Raw genomic sequence first — 21,592 nt, 5'->3', positions numbered from 1 at the left:
TCAGATTAGTGGATGCATGGAGAACACTACACCCAGTAGACCGTGACTACACATATTTTTCCCTGGCTCACTCTTCGTACAGCCGCATAGACCTATTCCTTGTAAGTCAGAAGGCCCTGACATGGCAGATACAGGCCTCTATAGGCAGTATCTCTTGGTCAGATCATGCCCCCATATTTTTGAGCCTCACTATCCCGGATGGGCCTGGGAGGCCGTGGTCTTGGCGGTTGAATGATAGTCTGCTGAGGGACCAGGGATGCTTGAAAGACCTGCAGAACACAATAGATGAATTCTTGGAGATACACTCAGGAGACACTACTACCCTACCTGTTCAATGGGAGACACTCAAGTGTGTGTTGAGAGGGATTCTGATCAAACATGGGGCTAGGATTAAGAGGCAGAGAGCCCAAACCATTCTATCTCTACTTCAGAATATTTTCAGACCTAGAGAAGATCCATAAGCAGACATTATCCCCGGTGACACTGACAGAGCTATTTAAAAACAGAGAGGAACTTAAATCCATTCTGGACCGACAATACGAGCGCCACAGGAATAGACTAAAATTATTTATGTATAAATATGCGGACAAATCTGGCAGACCACTAGCTAGGTTATTACATCCGAGGGGGAACCCCAGTCACATCCCTACGATCAAAAAATTTGACGGCCTTTTGACTCAGAACCCAATCCACATAGCGGAGCAGTTTTAAAAATATTATAGTGACCTTTACGACATAAGGGGCAAATTTTATGCCACAAGAAGCTTTGGAGACTAAAATAAATTATTACATACTTAAAACAGCCCTGCTGACTATAACCAATACTGAGGTTGAAAACCTAAAAGCAGACTTTACAGAGACAGAAGTGGCATCTATTATCAGGGATTCTCCCTCAGGCAAAAGCCCAGGTCCGGACGGGTTTACCCCTAAGTTCTATAACATTTTTCAGATTCAGTTATCCCCGTTCATGACCAAAGTATTTAACTCCATATCTGAAAATTCCCAGTGGGTAGTACAGTCTCTTGAAGCACACATATGTGTTATCCCCAAACCGGGAAAGGACCACCTGCTGGTTACAAATTAGAGACTCCTCTCACTGATTAATTTAGATTTGAAATTTTTCTCTAAAGCACTTGCCAACAGACTTGCCCCGCCCCTGCCTTGGATAATACATACGGACCAGGTGGGATTCGTAAAAGGCCGGGAGGCACGGGACAACACCAACAAATTGTTCCTCCTGATGGCTCGGTCGAAGGCTCAGTCTCTCCCCATGTGTTTTACTTTCAGTGGATGCGGAGAAGGCCTTTGATCGGGTCAGTTGGAGCTTTATGATGGCAGCCTTGAGACAGGTGGGTTTGGGTCAGAAATTTTTGGGTAGAATTGCGTCCCTGTATACGAGACCCTCAGCAAAAGTCAGGACAAATGGGTTTCTATCCTCATCCTTTCTGGTCCACAATGGAACAAGACAGTTATGTCCACTGTCGCCCCTCTTGTACGTCATAGTCATGGAGCACCTTGCGGTAGCCCTGATAAACAACAAAAGCATCCACAGGATAGAGGCGGGGGGGTAGAACCGTAAGCTGGCTCTATTCGCGGATGACCTTCTCATGTTCATTTCCCAACCACACATATCCTTCCCGTCCTTGCTCAAGGAGTTCGAAGAGTTTGGCAACTTTAGCAACTTCAAAGTAAATTTTTCCAAATCAGAGGCCATGAACGTGACTTTATCGGCAGAAGACCTTGCGAGAGTATCACAAAACTTCCCTTTTAAGTGGCAACCGTCAGTTTTAAAATATCTGGGAGTTATGGTACCTAGGGATCCAGCAAAAATTGTACATCACAATTTTTTCCCCTTATTAGAAAGGACAATCAGGGACTTAAAGAAATATGACAAAAAGAGATTGACGTGGTTTGGGCGTATAAACGCGATAAAAATGGATGTGTTACCGAGGTTCCTGTTCCTGTTTCAGACAATACCCATACAGCTACCGCTAAGTTACTTCTCCAAGATCCGGACAGCCTTGTCTGGGTTTGTCTGGGGGAACAGGAGACCCCAAACAGGAATTAAAACTCTGACCAGACACAAAAGTGACAGAGGGGCGGGGCTCCCAAATTTTCAGTTATATTACAAGGCATCTATCCTAACGAGATTACTGGACTGGCATTTTCATGGTAATTCGAAACAATGGGTGGTGATCGAACAGGATGTGCTGGGAACTCCCTTACATTTAAGGTACCTTCACACATAACGAGATCGCTAGCGAGATCGCAGATGAGTCACCATTTTGGTGACGCAGTAGCGATCCCGTTAGCGATCTCGTTATGTGTGTCACCTACCAGCGATCAGGCCCCTGCTGTGAGATCGCTAGTCGTTGCCGAATGGTCTAGGTCATTTTCTTCAAAGGCGCTGTCCTGCTGGGCAGGACACATCGCTGTGTTTGACACTGTGTGACAGGGTCCCAGTGACTGCTGAGATCGTTATACAGGTCGCTGCTGCAACCTGTATTGTTCCTGCATCGCTGGTAAGATCTGACTGTGTGACATCTCACCTGCGACCTCCCAGCGACTTACCTGCGATCCCTATCAGGTCGCATCGTTTTCGGGATCACTAAGTCGTTGTGTGTGACTGGGCCTTTACTCCCATGATTAGAGAAAGAAAGTAGGATCCAGATAGCGAAGGGAATGGAGTTCACAAGGACAGCGATGGGGATGTGGGATGGAGAGATAAAAAAGGGATCTCTCTCAGGAGCAGGGCCCACTTACCCCCGTATTCGGTAATAAGAAGTTCCCCCCGGGACTCCACTCCCATAGATTCGGGGGATTTACTCAGGCGGATGATACTCGTTTTTGTCACGTGCTCCAGGGACACACCCTACCAACTTATACTTCCATGCAGGCCACAGTGAGAGAGATTTCCTGGATGGAATATATGCAGTTGAAATCTTTTCTCTCGTACCAGGACAGGGAGAGAAGGATGAGGTTACCCCCTACTCCTTTTGAGAAAGTATTTTTACAGGGGTCATCACCTGGACATGGTATCTCACTCATTTATAAAATGCTGAACCAGAGAAATAGGGTGGATAAACCTCACTTTGTCTTGTAGGTGGGGAGAGGAACTGGGAGAGGGTATGCCAGAGGACGAATGGAGCAGAGCGTACCTGTGGACCCACAAGCTTTCCTTGGCATGCGCCGCTCAAGAGAAAAGTTATAAAATTCTCTCAAGGTGGTACCATTACCCGACTAAATTACATGCTATATTTCCCTCTGTGTCTGATGTGTGCTGGAGGTGTGGCACAGACACAGGTACAATGCTACACATATGGTGGAGCTGTACTAAGCTGCAACCCTTTTGGGACTCAGTGTTCTACCTGAACAAAAAGATGAGCGGAGGTGAAATAGAAAAGTCCCTCCAGGTTGCCCTTCTTTCTATGCTCCCAGGAGCTATTAAAACACAAAAAGGGGACATGTTGCGATTTTGCCTGGCAGCTGCCCGTATGATTATCCCACGATTTTGGAAACAGACTAGATGCCCTACGGTGCTGGATTGGTTGGAGGAGATGACAAACTTCCAGAGAATGGAGGAGCTGACAGCAGAACTAAATGGGAACACAGAAAAATTTACTACAGTTTGGGGACCATGGATTATGTTCATGGAGTCCCCAGAGATTGTGGAGAGTTTGGCGAGCTTTTTGAACTGAGAAACGGTGGGGAGTCTCATTCCTTCCCCCCCCCCCCTTTTTTTTTCTTTTCTTGCTTTCCCCCCTCTCCCCCCTTCTCTCTTATTTCCTCTTCTTCATGCTTGTATCTTTCCTCTTCTTTCTTTCTTTTCTGAACATTAATCTGCATTTTTCTAGTTTCATTTTTTTTATGAAAAGATTTATCAATAATTCATAAGACAATAGACATGCAATGAGAATGAGTATATTAGGATACGGGAAGTCAAAAGAAGTGGGAATTCTGACCTATAATTTATAAGTGGTTGTATGGTAATAGCACAAAGATAATTTGAAGAATTCCAAAAAATTTAGTAATGTAACAATTTCTGGATGTTATCCCGGCATTGAGAAAATGATGTTTATGTATTGTAACTGCACAAATGATATATTTTGTATGTTGACAACAGTTTCATCATTAAAACAGATTTGAAATAAATGATAACTTGCAGAACAGTGCGGGTCTGAATGGCAGGGCTATGAAATGCTTCTTTTGCAAATCATGTGCACTGCCACTTCAGTTATTGTTTACAGGACGAGCGTTAATGGCTGCATATTGTAGTCTGCCATCTTCTGCAGTTCCGTAGAGAAGGATTGGAGCAGCCGGCCACATGCATGATCCCACTGCTCAAAGTGACATGTTAGAGCCCCATGGAATTGATGTGGGTTCCACTGTTTGACTCTCCTTCCTTATACAGGTCATCAATTTATTACCCCAAAATTGGGACACTCTAAAATGTATAGCAAATAATGAAATAATTTGGAAATCTTAACCATATTTTATTTTCAACAGAACATGGAGTGCAGATCAGAAGGTGAATGTTGTCTATTTTTCAATTTCTTTTCATAAAAATAACTTTGATAGAAATTGGTGGCGATCTATTTAAAAAGTCACAAAATGTGGCACAGCTCCACTGCAGTCGCCTCTCCCCATCCTCCGGTGTGAGAACGCCAGTATTTTGTCTCAATGTTTGCATTATTGTGCAAATGTGGAATATTTAGCACCAAAAAGCTGAATAACAAGTTAAAAAAAGCAAAAGACCATTTTTGATTTTGCACAAAATTCATGAATTGCATGCGCCATGTTGCGGAGTTTGACTACAATAACAGCAACTTATGCCCAAAGCAAAAGGAAAGTGACTTAAAAAACACAAACTTTTTGACTCTCAGCCTGTTATTTCTGGAAGTATTTCTGAGCCCATACAAATTGTCTCTCCAGGAAAGGAGACAAACTCTAGTGCAGCGCCACCTATTGGAAGTAGCGATCCTAAAAGTCAAAAGTGGATTTTTAACAATCCTTTGCATATGACTTAGGATTTATGCCAGATCAGAATCCCAATTTGCAGACACCGTGTTTTGGGGTGCTTGCCCCTCGTCAGTGCAAAGTATGGGGTGTGTGATCTGGCTCATGAGAAGCTATGTGGGGACCATGGGGGAACACTATTCTCCTTAAGGAGACTTTGCAAGCCAGTCTGGCTGCCAGTAAGGCGACTTATAGCTGCCACGCCCCTCTGGGAAATATTTAAATTGTCTCTCCAGGAAAGGAGACAAACTCTAGTGCAGCCCCACCTATACAAGTGATTTGCCAAACAGAATGTTGCCTGTTTTTAATTTGGTGCTTTCTGAGGGCCTGTGATTTGCTACCATCCAATATTGGCTGTCCTTGTGCACATTAATGTCTCCAGAATCTCTTAATCTTTTAATTTTATATTATGTACTGTTGTTCATGAAATATTTAAAGAATTTGCAATTTTGCATTGAGGAACATGTTTCAGAAATTGTTTTACCGTTTTGTAGACACTGTTGTTCAGATTGGTGAACCTCTGACTATCTTTGCTTCTGGGAACACTTTATCTCTCTAACATGCTCTTTTTATACTCACTTATGTTAAAGGGAACCTGTCACAAGTTTTTTCCCTATTAAACCAAAAATATCACCTTCTGAAGCTCTTGGGCTGCATTCTATGAAGGTGCACCTTGTTGCTGTCCCCCCTTGCAGACCCCTAAAAGAACTTTATAAAATCAAGATTATGGGCGGCGCTGTGTATGACCTCACCAGCGTCATCCTCGTACCCGACCATAATCTCACGCCTGTGCAACTACATCACCGCCGCTCACGCGAGGGAAACTTTATGCTCAGCCTCGCAATAGGGGCACAGCGAAATGTGCCTGTGCGAGACTCCAGCAGCGTGGACAATGACGGGGGCGGCAACAGAAGCCAAATTAGAGCCCACCTATCTGGCCAACCAAACTTATTTGCATAGGAAGCGGTAAGAAGATTTTATAAAGTTCTTTTAGGGGTCTGCAAGGGGGGCCAGCAACAAAGTGCACCTTCCTAGAATGCAGCCCAGGAGCTGCAGAAGGTGATATTTTTGGTTTAATAGTGAAAAAACTGGTGACCGGTTCCCTTTAACACTTTTCCAGCCTTTTTTTGCTAATCCTGTCCTAACTTTTGAGATGTGTTGCTGCTAATAACGTCTAAATGAGTTACTTTTTTTTTTTTCCCATATTGATTGATGTGTGCTATGTTCTGTTGTGACTAAAATATGGCTGTGAGAGTTTTCCAAATCATTGTGTTCTTAATTTCTTTACATTTTATAGTGTCCAAACTTGTTTGGAATTGGGGTTATATAGTCTGATGGGTATAATATTGTAAAGTCTTCGGACAGCTTAACCTAGAAATTACATTGTAGTTCTCCATTGTTGATGGGTGTAACTTTTCATAGCTGCCAGGAACAGGTTGTCATCAGAAAAACCAAGACACCAACATCTCTCATATTACTGACACAAGCACGTCAGGGCTTAATTGTGTGGCAGCTATTTCTAATGGGCGCTATAGTATCGTGATGGGATGGAATGACTGCATCTGCTGGCACCAGGTGTGCCCTTCTGTAGACTTTCAATACTGGATTTAATTAACGTGTACTATTTTCAATGGTCCTGTATTGTTACATTTATCCTTTCACCGAATGAAAGGTACAGATGGCTTCGCAAGGTGTCAAATTCTTTACCTAGACTCTATAAAGAAACACCTTTTTGTGTTTTTTTTTTTTTTTGTATTTTATATAACCTATGTTAGAAACTTTGTAACCTTATACAGGCTGTACATTGAAAAGGCTTTTTCGTCTGACAAATTCCTGCTGGACAAACAGACATTTACTCACTAGCCTTAGGCCCGTTTCACACGTCAGTGAAAAACAGACGTTTTTCACTGGCGTGTAAAACACGCACATGTCCCTGCGTGTGCCGAAAATCACGGCACACGTGGGTTGTCTAAGTGCAATCCGGGCTCCGTTCTCCGTGGCCCGTGATTGCACTTAGAGATTCACTCACCTGTGCCCGCTCCCGCTCTCCGTGGTGCTGAATCCTCCCGCGGTGCAGCATCCGGCCGGCGGTGACCCCTGCAGGAGCTGCTTCCGGGTCGGCTATGTTGTGCATAATGAATATGCGCGACAGTAATCAGCCGGCATAGAAGCAGCAGGGAGGACGGGCTGCAGAGAGCGTGCCTGAAGCCGAGTGAGTTAAAATGTTTATTATTTTAAAAGCACGTTTTTTTCTGGCACGTGTTTCATGGACCACACCACTGTGTGGTCCGTGAAACATCAGTGATGCCAGAAAAAAATGGACATGTCTCCGTGCAGCAATCACGCACACGCGGGTATGCTGCACGGAGACACCTGCAGTGACAAATCACTGACGTGTGAGCAGACCCATTCATTAGAATGGGTCTGCGTATGTCAGTGATTCTGGTACGTTTAAAAAAAAGCACAAACGTACCAGAATCACTGACGTGTGAAAGGGGCCTAAGATGGTATTTACTACTCTACAAATGTAAAGATTGCTCACTTATTTTAAGGGCTAGGGCTAGCTAAAGGAGGAACGATGTTCCACTGTCAAATCATGGGACAAAACCCCATCATTGGAGTTGGGCGCACTCGCTCTTTTCTTTTTTTTAAAAAAAAAAAAAAAAAAATCCGGATCTGGTGTGGAATCCACCCCCATAGGTCTATGGGGATCAGAATCTATAGATTAAAAATGGTGGTAGCAAGGATAGAGGAATGGGAGCGCGCGGTGAACTTACTAAGGCTCCAGCATGGCTGCACGCTGCTCCCAGGCCTCGCATTCACTTCCTGGCCGCTGATTAGTCAAACGCGCCTTCACCCTGACTGTCAGTATGTCATCTGCATTCAATCACAGGCGCCAGGAAAGCCGGTGGGCGGGGAAAGTAGTGTAACTGAAGGAGCCCATACACTCTAACATCTACCATGAGCCTAGAATGAATGCGCCCATTCCAGGTTAGTGGGCGTGGCAATATTTTCTCTAGTCAACCAGAATCATGCAATTGGGGGCTCAGCCCCCCTCCACTCCTCCTATATGGGGTTCTTACCTCCAGTCCCTTCTATTATAAACAACTCCATGCCTAGTGGAGTTAGAAAAATGTTTATTCTTGCTGGAAACAATGGAAACATTAGACAGCATTTGTTTTGAACACGTCCCTATCCTGTGATAGGGGGTGTGTTGAAATGATGCCATACCTGGAAGGAGCTCATACAATCTAGCATTTACCCTCCGTATCGTGGTATAAAAAAACTAAATAAAACAATTGGTGCAGGGTCCCCACCGGTATTCTGATACCCAGCACAGATAAAGCCCACGGCTAGAGTCCCAGCCCTGTGCTTATCTTGTCTGTGTATCAAAAGAAAAGGAACTGCATAAGGCCTTCTTTTTTAATTTAAATACATTTAAAAAAAATGCGTGCGGTTCCTCCCAATTTTGATACCCAGCCAAGATAAAGCCCCACAGCTAGGGGCTGGTATTCTCAGGCTGGGGAGACCCAGCCTAAAAATATCAGCCTCCAGCTGCCCTGAATTCTTGCATCCATTAGATGTGACAAGTCTGGCGCTTTACCATCTCTTCCCGATTGCCCTGATGCGGTGGAAATATGGGAATTAAGGGGTTAATAGTGCACAGCTGCTACTAAACCCTTGATTAGTGATAGCAGGCGTCTGAGACACCCCACATCATTAATCTGTTAGTGAAAGTAAATCAATACAAACACCGAAAAGATCCTTTTTTTGGCATAAAATACAAAAATCCACCCTCTTTCACCACTTTATTAATCCCCAAAACACCCCTGCAGGTCCGATTTAATCCACACGAGATCCCACGGTGATACAGCTCTGCTACATCCAAGTCACAGTGAGCGGTGACGTCACTCAGGTCATTTGCGGTCACAGCTGGAGGTTCCCATGGTCCTTCACCTGTGAATGCAGGTAACCTGACCTCAGGTGAGGTCACTGAGTTCACAGATCTGCATCTCCTGGCAGAAAATCGCAGTGTTTTGCCACGACTTTTTGCTGAGGTTTTCTACCAGGAGGTGCACATTTGGAGCTGAAATCATCTGCACCAGATTTCAGCACCAAATGTGCACCTCCTGGCAGAAAAAAACAAAACTTTTTTTGCATTTTTGGGCCAAGGGATGCAAATTTGGTGATTGAAATTTTTACACCATATTCCTGCATCCAAGCTACAGCTCATGGTAACAAAACTGCAGCAAAAAGCCCCAGAACTGAGTTTCTGTGGCTGTGTATCAAAAGAGGAACTGCATGCGGCTTTTTTTTTTTTATTTTTAAGTATTCAATAATTTAAAAAAACGTGTGGTCCCCCCCAATTTTGATACTCCGCAAAAATAAAGCCAGCTGGGGGCTGGTATTCTCAGGCTGGAGAGACCCAGCCTAAAAATATCAGCTTTCAGCCGCCAGGACTTGCCGCATCCATTAGATGTGATAAGCCTGGCGCTTTACCCAGCTCTTCCCGAATGCCCTAGTGCAGTGGCAATTGGCGGTAATGAGGGGTTAATAGCGCACAGCTACTGCTAAACCCTTGACTAATGATGGTAGGCGTCTATAAGACATCCCCATCATTAATCTGTAAGAGAAAGTAAATAAACACACTCTGAAAAATTCTTTATTTGGAATAAAATACAAAAAACACCCTCTTTCACCACTTTATTAACACCACACACCCATGCATGTCCGAAGTAATCCCACGATTCAACTCTACTACATCTGAATCTCACAACGAGCGGACATAGAACAAGACTGCTGGCTGTGAGCTCCAGAGAATGAATGAGCTGCGATGACTGCAGGCAGGCGCCGTCACACAGGCTGGGGGCACATCTGACTGCAACCAATCACAGAGGCCAGGCTGACCGGTGGGTAGGAAAAGCTGTGCATATGAAATGAGCGGACCAGGGAGGCCGCAGAAGCAGTGTAACAGCCGCGTACAGCCAGGCTGGAGCCTGGGTAAGTATGAAGCACTTGATTCATTCTTATATTTTTATTTTTGGTTTATTTCTTTTTATTTTCTTGAGTTCTGGATCAAACACCAGGAATCCCAGGCCCAGGTCTGGCACCCGGGCAACTTTTAAACCGTGCGGATCCGGACTTTTACAGTCCGTGGCTGCCCATCCCTACCCATCAGACCTAAACTGGATGACGTTGGTGGCTGTCAGATTGGTTTCACTCATAAGTAGATGAAAATACATAAAGTAAGGAGATGCAGAGTTACTTTTTGTTGGTAGGACTTATTCTTTTATTGTTTTCAGAACTTAACTTGTTTTGGCATTTATTATAACAAACTTTTATTTTTCTCCTAAACATACAGAACTGATACTCAAGCTGAAATTGACATAGTCTGTAAAATGGCCAAGGATTCTGGGGCTTTTGATGCGGTTGCATGTAATCACTGGTCATTTGGTGGCAAAGGAGCTCTGGAACTAGCAGAAGCCGTGAAGGGGGCTGCAGACCGAGATAACCATTTCAAATTTCTGTATGACTTAGAGGTAAGAGAAAGTGCACCTCCAGCCACTCAATCCCAAGAAGCACATCTGTTAGTAAGTTCTGGTTTATAATGAGAAAGATAAAATGTTTAAGATGGAAATCTGTTTTGTTTTTTTTTTTGTTTTTTTTTTAAAGCCCGCTTTACACGCTGCAATGTATCTTCCAATGTGTCGGCGGCAGGGTCACGTCGTAAGTGATGCACATCCGGCATCGTAAGGTTCATTGCAGTGTGTAACAGCTACGTGCGATTGAACGGTAAAACGTTCATCGCATACACGTCGTTCATTCGTCATGAATTGAACGTCAGATTGTTCATCGTACCTGGGGTAGCGCACATCGCAGTGTGTGACACCCCGGGAACGATGAACAGATCTTACCTGGGTCCTGCGGCTCCCGGCCGGTAATGCAGAAGGAAGAAGGTGGGCGGGATGTTTACGTCCTGCTCAGCTCCACCCTTCCGCATCTATTGGCCGGCTGCCGCGTGACGTCGCTGTGACGCCGAACGTCCCTCCCACTACAGGAAGTGGACGTTCGCCGCCCACAGCGAGGGTGTATGGACGGGTAAGTACGTGTGACGGGGGTTAATCGTTTGTGCGGCACATTCAACAAATTGAACGTGCCGCACATACGATGGGGGCGGTTACGATCGCATACGATATCGTATGCAGAATCGTAACATGTAAAGCAGGCTTTAGTGTGGAGAATCCCCTGATGCAGTGTATAAAGATTATGACAGTCCCAAAATCTTATTTTCCTTGATACCTAGGTCTTCACCTGATTTTAAATAGAGTATCTTACCATTGTGCATTCCGCTTCGCCTTTTGTGGGTGAACTGTGCTACGAATAACCTCTCTGATAGACTTTAACATTTTGCTCACATTCTTGATTATATATGAGCATGGAGATTTGGGTGAGACAAGTTGGAGATATGTCCTTTTTACAACCAAACCAGACATTCCATTTACAGACACATTTCAGAGTGTTTGCCCCTCATCATTGCAAATCAGGATATCCGAGTTTTCTTTAGGAGGAACATTTAGCACACATGTCTACAATTAAACTTTCTGGTTTGGCTTTTTATCCTAAGTCATGTGGAAAGGCTCATTAAAGGGTTGATATTGACTTTCCGGATTTCTACAGCCATACAAAGTTCTTGCCCTCTTCCTCTCTGGAAAGGCAATTTGTATATGTAAATTCCCAGAGGGGCATTGCATTGCCTCTAAGCCTCCTGATGCCAGCTTGACAGTCTCCATAAGGAGAATGATATTTTGATATTGTTCCCTTTTAAAAGGGCACTGATTACTTGTTAATATTTTGGAAGGATAACTGAAAACCGTGCCGATTACTTGGAAAAGGTTCTCCATGAATAGTTATTTAATGGGAAATAGAAGTATTCATTAAAACAAGGTTGGTGACAAGGTCCTGCTTAAACCTTAGTGACTGATTTAGGTTCTTGAACAGACAGTTGCATTTAGCAACCTGACTGTATAGTTGGTGCCCAGTTATATATGGTACTTGTGCTTTTTAGATTTATAAAGGTCTCTGATGTTAGAGGTAAGAATAACAGCACTACTTGGTTATTTAAGAGTGCAATTTTGGAGCAAAGAAGCAGATGTTTCCAATTCTACTGTAGAGGGGCATGGAGGTTGAAGAGCCAGGGACTAGCGCCACATAGTGGCAGGAGGGTTGTCTGCTCCCCAAGACACTGATGCGACTTCAGACTTTTTAAAAATAATTTCACCAATATGGAGGAATAACATTTGTAACATTACAAATGGAACAATCAAATTTACAAATCATGGCCTTTCACCAAAAGATTTGTGGTGCGCCAACTTGCATCACTGTCTGTACTCCTTCTGTCACAGTCACCAAACACTCTGTATCTAGTAAGGCACACTCCACTCACTTAAAGGTGTTTTCCCACTGCATTTTGTCCCTCATTTAGTGGTCCCGTCGGTGGAGCGCCGCAGGTGATGTCACTTACCAGTATGTAGCAGGCCATGCTTTTAGGATCCAAAATTAAAAATAATACAAAGAGAATAAACCTAAATCTAGTTGTGTTCCTCAATTTCTTTTATCCTCTTATCCCAGGGAAAATAAGGACTAAGGACTGGGCAGTTACGTTATATGCATTACACGTTCAAGATTCATCTCTGTGACTTGCTGTTAATTAAAGGGAACCTGTCACCAGTTTTTTGACTATTAAACCAAAAGTGTCACCTTCTGCAGCTCCTGGGCTGCATTCTATGAAGGTGCACCTTGTTGCTGACCCCCCCCCCCCCTTGCAGACCCCTAAAAGAACTTTATAAAATCCCACCGTGTTGTATGCTAATGAGCTGTGTTGGCCAGATGGGGCTCTTTTTCGGTTCCTATCCCTCCTTTTCGCCTTGTTCGTCGTCCTCCTGTCATGATTGATAAGGATGGCACCTCTGTCATCATCCCACGCTGCTGTCCAAGTCTCGCGCAGGCGCAGTTCTCTTTGCCCCTATCGTGAGCCGAGCATAAAAACAGTTTACCTTGCGCGCGCCGGTGATGTTTCTATGCAGACGCGAGATCATGGTCGGGTACGAGGGTGATGTTGCTGTCATGTACAGCGCCAACCATGATCTCGCGCCTGTGCAGATACATCACCGGTGCACACGAGGTAAACTGTTTTTATTCCCAGCTCGCGATAGGGGCAGAGAGAACTGCGCCTGCCCGAGACTTGGACAGCAGCAGCGTGGGATGATGGCGGCATCATCCTTGTCAATCATGACAGGAGGATGGCGAACAAGGCGACAAGGAGGGACAGGAGCCGCAATAGAGCCCGCCCATCTGGCCAACACAGCTTGTGTAATGCTATATGTGTGAAAGAAATCTTACTTATTTTTTTTTTTTAATCTTAATAGCATTAGCAGTAGAATTTGATCCATGACGATTGTGAAGAATTTCGAGAACTTAGTAGTTAAGGGTTTATTACATTAGCAGCTGATGGGTTCCATGTTGTGTCTGCAGGGTCTGTCCAGGCTCTATAAACTCCGGTTCAGGTGATGTAAATATTACTGTCATTGAGAAGCGGAGAGTCTGATCCGGAGTCTCTGGTGCATTATTCTCATGTCGATTGTTTAACGTTAGACTGGTCAGACGGCTATTCCTCTTGTGAAAATAAGCTTGGTCTCTTCCTGACCTTAAATGGTTTAGTTCACTTTATGTCAAGAATGGCTAACTCCTTTTTATGGTATTACTATGGAATCGCAGGAACGTGTTAGAAAACAGATAGGCAGCGGACGTTCTGCAGACCTCCTCTTGTTTATAATTTTTCTTCCAAAATCTGTTCCAGCAATTTTGCTTGGACAATAAGCTGGTTTATCTTTACATGTAAAAAGATGAGATCTGGAAATGAAGAAATCCTTTACCACTAATAATGATGGGTTATATTTTTTCCTTTTCTGAAGATGAGTAGAACCGCTACAAGTTCTTTATCGTCAGTGCATGTGCTTATTATACGCTGATCATTCATAACATTAAAGGGCCTTTCACTGCAATATTTTATTGTACAAATGGCTGATACACATAGTGGTCTTTAAAATATTAAAAAAAAAAAACCGCTAGCATACCAGACTGATGCCTTTTCTCTGTACCACTGACTCCTTGCTGCTGCTTCTAGGGGAGGGGAGTCATTGATTATACAATGGCACATGACAAAAGATGAGATGTATTAAAGGTGTTGGGCACATGAATTTGTCACACTTAATATACTCTAATATAAATCATGACATTGATAGACATTGAAATGATGAGGGAGTAGCTCCGCCCACAGAAATATACAAACTTACCATGGCTGCTATCAATGAGGTTATTAACCCCTTTGTGACAGGAAATATCATGACATCCTATTTTACCCACAAATGGACGTATCCATACTATCGTGGCACAGGAGCTGACACGCGTGATCGCTGCCGTGAGTTCGGCTTAAGTGGTAGCCAATCTTTGGATGTCATCGACAGGGCCGGTGCCTGCTTCGCCCCTGGCTGTTTATCGCTCTCAATATCTCAATCAATAACAGTGACAGTATTTAGGAGGCAGGGAGAGGGAGTGCACTCCCGATTGGCACCCCCTTGGCAATCCAAGGTCAAATGACTACCTCTGGGTTACCTGGCTACAGTGGACTGTTAGAATATGCCAAGAACATGGTCTAAAAGGCATTGATCGAGTGTCGCACTGATAGGTGTAATGCATTGCCATGTTCGTGCATGGCAATGCATTACACCAGCGATCAGGCTAATAAAAGTTAATGTCCCATAGTGGGACTAAGTAAAGTATAGTGACACAGAAAAAATGAAAAACAATATACCAATGAACACATATATTTAAGTAAAAACTAAAATAAAGCAAAAACACATTTGATATTGTCACATCTGGAACAACTTGATCTATAAATCTGTCTAAATAGTTAACGCCTTCAGTGAACACCGTAAAAAAAAAAAGGGGCGGAGGGCAAAAATAAGGCTTTTTCATCAAACTGATGGAATTAAATGTAATAAAAAAAGTCAATCATAAATAAATGATATTCCTGAAAAGGTTATCTTGACTCGCAAAAAGCAAGTTGCCATACAGCTCAGTCAATAGAAAAATAAAAAAAGCTACAGCTATCATCATATAGCAATGCAAATTTATTTATTTTTTTTCTATGACTGTTTTTATTGTGTGAAGGAGGCAAAACATATACATGGGGGTATCACTGTAATCGCACTGACCTGAGGAATGAGCAGTGTTATGACTTTGACTAAATAGTGAATGACAGAAAAAAAAACAAACCCAAAAGCACAATCTCTGAATTACAAGTTTGTTCGTTCTGCCTACAAAAAATCAGAATATAAAGCGATCAAAACTGTTATGTTCTCGAAAATGATACTAATAAAAATGTCAACTGATCCCACAAAAAACAAGCTCTAACATGACTGTTGGCAGTAAAATGAAAATATTACAGCTCTCAAAATATGGTAGTGCAAACATTTTTTTTAAAGTGTTTGTGTGTGATAGTAGCCATACATTAAAACCCAATATAAACTTTATATTGCTGTAATCGCACCTACCAGCAAAATAAAACAATCTTATCACTTATACCACAAGGTGAATGGCATAAAAAATAAATTCTTAACCTACTGTTGATTTGTTTGTTCTGCCTATCAAAGATCACTGTAAGGCATGGCTCACATTTATCCTACGCTGAGCGCTTACACCAGGGATTACATGTAAATCTCTGAAATGCATGATTCAGCTGTAACCCCATATGGAATATTTCCTATAATGAGCCAGTTGCATACACTTTGGATTCTATCTAGCCTATAATCCAGCAGTGTCCGTTTTTTTAGCCATTCATAAAAAGGTGGTTGGCCACATTTTTGTACACTTCTGCAAAGACTGATAGCACTGAACAGAAGCCAGACTGAGTCCAGAGTAACTCGGCTGCCTCATTATAGTAAATGGAATCAATCAGAGGTGTCGTCTGAATCGCGTGATTTGGAGATTTAGATGTAAACCCTAAAGTACGTGCTCAACGTAGTGCACAGTATAAATATGATCCAAAATGTCATATAAAATGTTCCCAATAAAAGCTTCAATTCATTCCACAAAACAGAAAAAAAATAATAAAAAAGCCTCCCCTCAGGTCTCTCATCTGTCAATGGAAATATAGGGGGCTTCCACATTACTGGTAACATAGGCTCTGGAAAAGCACTATGGCTTCCCCCAAATAGAAATTCAGCAAAATGTGCACACTAAAATTCAAATGCCTCCTCCCTTCTGAGACCCACAATGTGCATAAACCACATCTAGCATCCACATGTTTCACATTTCTGTAGTGAGGAGAGCCCACTTAATCTACCATGTACGTGTCTCCAGAAGCATGAGCTGAGCACAGTCTATTGGCATTACAATGTATGGGCACTACAATAGCAAATTTGCAATATTAACACTGCAACAACCATTGTGGTTTGTTTCTGTAACGCACCTATGGAGTCAAAATAGTCACTATACTAGTGGATAAATTGAGACTGGTGTCATTGACAAAATGGGGACACTTGAGGGGGATTCTACTCTTGTCACTTCAGGGCTCTCTGTATGGAGTACACAAACCCTTCTAGGAGAATCTGTGCTCCAAGGGTCAAATAGCGCTCCATCCCTCACTTGCAGGTCTCGCTGTGTGGCTAACAAGTACTGTACAGCCATATATGAGGAATTGCTACACTCAACATAAATTGTGACACATTTTAGTGCCATTGTTACCCCTTTTCTTGTGTAAAAAACGTAAAATCTGGGGCTAAAACAACATTTTTGTGGTAAAAATGTAATTTTCTCTGACGCCTCATTGGGGGACACAGGACCATGGGTGTTATGCTGCTTATCCATAGGAGGACACTAAGTAGATGCAAAGATGTTAGCTCCTCCCCTGCAGTATACACCCCCTGGCCCAGCCAGGCTACTTCAGTTTTAGCTTAGTGTCTATAGGAGGCACATCTCTGCAGACTACTGCAGCAAGAATTTTTTGTTTTTAGAGGGCGACTATTTCCTTCGGGGAACGATTTCCCAAAACCATCAACAGGCGGGAACGCGGATATTGCCTCCCCGTACCCCCTCCTGCGACGCTGGATCCTGGCTTTTACTCACTGGACGACAGGTCTCATGGCACTGATTTTCCAGAGCCCAGAGCAGATGAAAACTTCCTCAGCCCCTCTTGCAGGCTCTGAGTTGATACACGTTCTGCACCAAGTGTGACCAGGCAGAGACTGCTATCTCCACAGGAGCTGAGGTGAGATCCTTCCGATTTTTCCAGAGCAGATGGAAAACTTCCTCAGCCCCTCTTGCAGGCTCTGAGTTGATACACGCTCCGCACCAAGGTGACCAGGCAGCAGGCATCAGACTGCCATCTCCACAGGAGCTGAGGTGAGATCATTCCGATTTTTCCAGAGCAGATGAAAATTTCCGCAGTCCCTCTGGCAGGCTCTGAGTTGATACAAGTTCTGCCAGCAGGCGTCAGACTCTCCACACTGAATTGGAGCAAAGGTCACACTGACTGGATGCACATGAGCTGTGATTGCAGACTCCTGCATAGCATTCCACCTGTGGCGGGGGGAGGGGAGAGCTCCCTGGGCTCAGTGCAGCTGCAGTACACTTATAGAGTTTTTTTTCTGTCCACCATTGTTGTGCAGGGCTGGAGGGGGGAAGGAGAGTCCTTTCTCACCATTTTTTTTTTGTTTATTATATTTTTTCATGCCGTCTTGTCAGAGCTAAGCCCCGTCCCCTCCGACACTCGATAAGAAAGCGTGCGTAACCCTCCTCACACAGGATCTGCAGAGAATTGCTCCCTCTTGTTGTGATCAGAGCCTGTGGGCGTCTCTCAGAGCTGGCTTCCTCCTTCCCAGAACTGGGACACAGGAGGAGGGGGCGAGGGGGTCATCAGGGTTCTGGGTGAGTTATATCCTCAGCATTGCTCCCTCATTACAATCAGAGTTTGTGGCTCATCAGCCAGGGGCTGCAGTCACATGTTTTATGTCCTGCACAACTACAGCAACAACTATAAGATGCTGAGCTACTAGGGGATGATAGCACCTCTTCCGTCTGTGAGTCTGGTGCCCCTGTAGCTTAGCCCCCCCCCCCCACCACCACCACCGCAGCAACCGCTGCCAGCCCAGAGCCTACGGCTCCCAGTCCCCCGGAATGGGCACAGTTCCCAGAACCTGGTGCTGGCTATGCAACATCGTCCTCACACCCCTCGGGGCCCCTGGACAGAACGCAGCCTGATGACACCTCTATAGAGGGTCCTTCGGATAAGAATCAGCCCTCTGCTTCACCGGTTGCAGATCAGAAAAAGGGCATGACCCCCATGGTTCTCCCTCTGAGGTACACAGATGGGGTTCTCCCACATGTTCCGTGGTCTCTGAGGAGCCGGAGGAAGGGGAATGATGTTTATACCGGTATGATTCCTTGGTTTCAACCTCCCCGAGCGATCAAGCTGCGATGGACTCCCTTATTGCAGCAATCAACCAAAACTCTGCATGTGGAAGATCTCTCATCCACTACTACTGACCCTACGGTCTCCTTTAAAAGAGTGAAGAAACTTAAAAAAAAAAAAAAAAAAAAAGTTTTTTGATGCCGCTTCGGTATCCGTAAACTCATGGAGTCCTGGTACCCCTTTGGCTTAGCTGTCTCTAAGGGCTGGGCTGATCCAGCCTCGGTGGACCCTCACCCGGCTTCCGCCTGCCTGAAGGACCACTCCTGTCTTTTACTTGATGAATCCTCCTTCAAGGACCTGACAGACAGACAAGTGGAGCAGCTCGATCCCTCTGCCTTGAGGCCGCGGGTCCCTCTCCCCTTCCGTGTGTGTCGCACAGGCACCAGGATTACCAGTTTCCCTCAGACCCTCACAGATGTAACAGTTCACATTGCTGTGGCGGCAGAGTACCTCATGCAGGCCTCCCTCGGCGCTGCTACCTGCGCAGTTATTGCCGCCTCAAATACCATAGCGATCTGTAAGGCCCTCTGGTTCCGATAATGGAGAGCGGACTCTGTCTCTAAGAAGCCTCTCACAGTACTCTTCTTTTTTTCTTTTTTTCTTTTTTTTTTTTTTTTCCCAGACCGATGGTTTGCCAATCGTCTAGACAGGCTCTTTTTTTTTTTTTTTTTGTCTGACTCCACGGGAGGAAAAGAGTAGCTCCCTCCCCCAACTCTAGCCCAGGATGTTTTTTACTAGACACGCAGGGCCCGACCTTCTCAGCCCTCCTCGGGTCCTCCCTCGTCCTGGCAGTCTAGACAAAGACCGAGGAGTCTCGTCGTCCTCCATCTGGGCCGCCGCCTCAGACCACAAATGGGTGTGATACCTTGTGTCTTCCGGTTACCACATTGAATTCTGGACCCGATCCCCTGGTCAGTCTTTTCTCTCAAACCCCCCCAAAGGCTCCAAAACACCACGAGACCTTCTCCTCAGCAATCTAAACGGCGGGGGTGATGGTACCTGTTCAAGACGGCGAGAGGTTCAAGGCCTTCTATTCTAACCTCTCGTGGTCCCCAAAAAGGACGGGTCAGTTCGTCCCATCCTGGACCTCTAACACCTGAGCAAACGTGCATGTAAGGAGATTCAGAATGGACTTTCTAGGGTCCATTATTACCTTTATGGTCGAAGGAGAATTCCTTGCCTCCCTAGCTATCAGGGACGCGTACCTGCACATACCCATCGCTCCAGCTCACCAAAAGTTCCTCCGCTTCGCAGTTCAGGACTTCTTTTTTTCTTTTGTGTCCCTACCCGCTTAGGGCGGCTTCTAACTCCAGTCAAATCATCCCCGGTCCCGTCAAAATCCGTCACCTCCCTGGGCATGTCCCTGGACACTCTTCGAGGCTTGATATTTTCCCCTCAAGACAAGGCGACCGCTCTACAACAAGCGGTACACTGCCCTCTACGAACTCCTCTCGCTCCATACGATTCAGTATGAGAGTGCTAGGTAGGATAGCTGCGGCTATAGAGGCAGTGCTGCTCGCTTAGCCACACCACCGCCCACTGCAGCTTGCGCTTCTAGCTGCCTGGGACAGGAGCCCCTTTTTCCTTGGACGAACTTTTCACCTGACACCTTCAGTCAGGTATGCGCTTTGCTGGTGGCTTCAGTCCTCTTCCATATCGAGGAGTTTTTCTCCCCCAAGTGGACTGGCTACTCCTGACCACGGACGTCAGCCTCTTAGTCTGGGGAGCAGCGTACTGGCTCCACACTGCTTCGGGATGTTGGACACCCCAGGAGTCTTCCCTTCCCAGAAATCATCCTGAAAATCCGCGCTATCTTCTCGCTCTCAGGTCATTCCCCTCTTCTGCTAGCAGGTCGTTTGATTCGGGTCCAATTGGACAATGCAACAGATGTGGCCTATGTCAATCGGCATGGAGGTATCAGCAGCAAGACAGCTTATCTCGAGGTCCTCAGGATCCTCACCTGGGCCTAATCGACGGGGGTCCGTGTTTTTCAGCGTTACACATACCGGGAGTAGAGAACTGGGCGGCGGACCTTCTAAGTCGCCAAGGCCTGGCCACCGGAGAGTGGTTTCTCCACCCAGAAGTGTTCCCACACATCTGCACTCACTGGAGTACACCAGACGTGGATCTAATGGCCTCAAGGTTGAACGCAAAGGTAACCGCGTTCTTAGCCAGGTCACGTGATACACAGTCCATTGGCGCGGATACTCTAGTCTCCTGAAGTCGTTTCCGTCTGCCTTACATGTTTTTCGCCTCTGCCCCTGCTGCCACGAGTAATCAGGAAGATCAAGGCAGAAGGAGTCCCGGTGATACTAATAGCACCGGATTAGCCCAGGTGCGCCTGGTATGCTGAATTAGTACAATTGCTTATGGCGCCTCGTAAGCATCCCAGACCTGCTGACCCAAGGGCCCATTTCCCATCAGAACTCCAGAGCCCTGAAGCTGACGGCCTGGCCATTGAGACCTGGACTTTAACAAGAGTGGGATTCTCTCCTGCGGTCATCTCCACCATGTACAGTGCCCGAAAGCCAGCCTTCATCCCGTATTTACCACCGTACGTGGAAAACTTTCCTTTCCCAGTACAGGGAATCTAATGTCCAACCTATGCCTCTGGCGATCCCCAGAATTCTTGATTTTTTTTTGATTTTTTTTTTGCAGTCAGGTTGCAAAAGGGGTTGGCCCTCAGCTCCCTTATGGGGCAGGTTTCATCTCTCTCAATATTCTATCAATACCGCCTAGCTTGCAATCCGCAAGTCAAGACCTTCATCAAGGGTGTTTCCCATCTAGTTTCCCTGTATAAACGATCGCTGGACCCATGGGACCTCAATCTCGTTTTCGACGGTATCCAAAGGTCCCCTTTTGAACCTCTTAAGGAATCTTCTCTTGCTCTTCTCTCCTGGAAGGTAACATTCTTAGTGGCGATTACGTCCATCAGACACGTTTCGGAACAGGCAGCACTCTCTTGCCGCGAACCCTTTCTGATCTTTCATCAGGACAAGGTGGATCTACGCCCCCTTCCGGATTTTCTTCCGAAGGTTACTTCCC

General features: G+C 45.2%; 1 protein-coding gene across 1 annotated transcript in view; it reads left to right on the top strand.

The window, feature by feature from the left end:
- The window catches only part of MTHFD1L (methylenetetrahydrofolate dehydrogenase (NADP+ dependent) 1 like), a 311,373-nt gene that overhangs the window by 208,065 nt on the left and 81,716 nt on the right, over positions 1-21,592 (top strand). Inside the window, exon 24 of the mRNA XM_075339530.1 lies at positions 10,379-10,556. Coding sequence (XP_075195645.1) covers positions 10,379-10,556 — 178 coding nt within the window. The remainder of the gene's footprint in view (positions 1-10,378; positions 10,557-21,592) is intronic.

This window comes from Anomaloglossus baeobatrachus, chromosome 3 (genome assembly GCF_048569485.1).
Source record: "Anomaloglossus baeobatrachus isolate aAnoBae1 chromosome 3, aAnoBae1.hap1, whole genome shotgun sequence".
Classification (NCBI taxonomy): Eukaryota; Metazoa; Chordata; class Amphibia; order Anura; family Aromobatidae; genus Anomaloglossus; species Anomaloglossus baeobatrachus.
The sequence above is the reverse complement of the archived record's forward strand: the minus strand, read 5'-3'. Positions and strand labels throughout refer to the sequence as shown.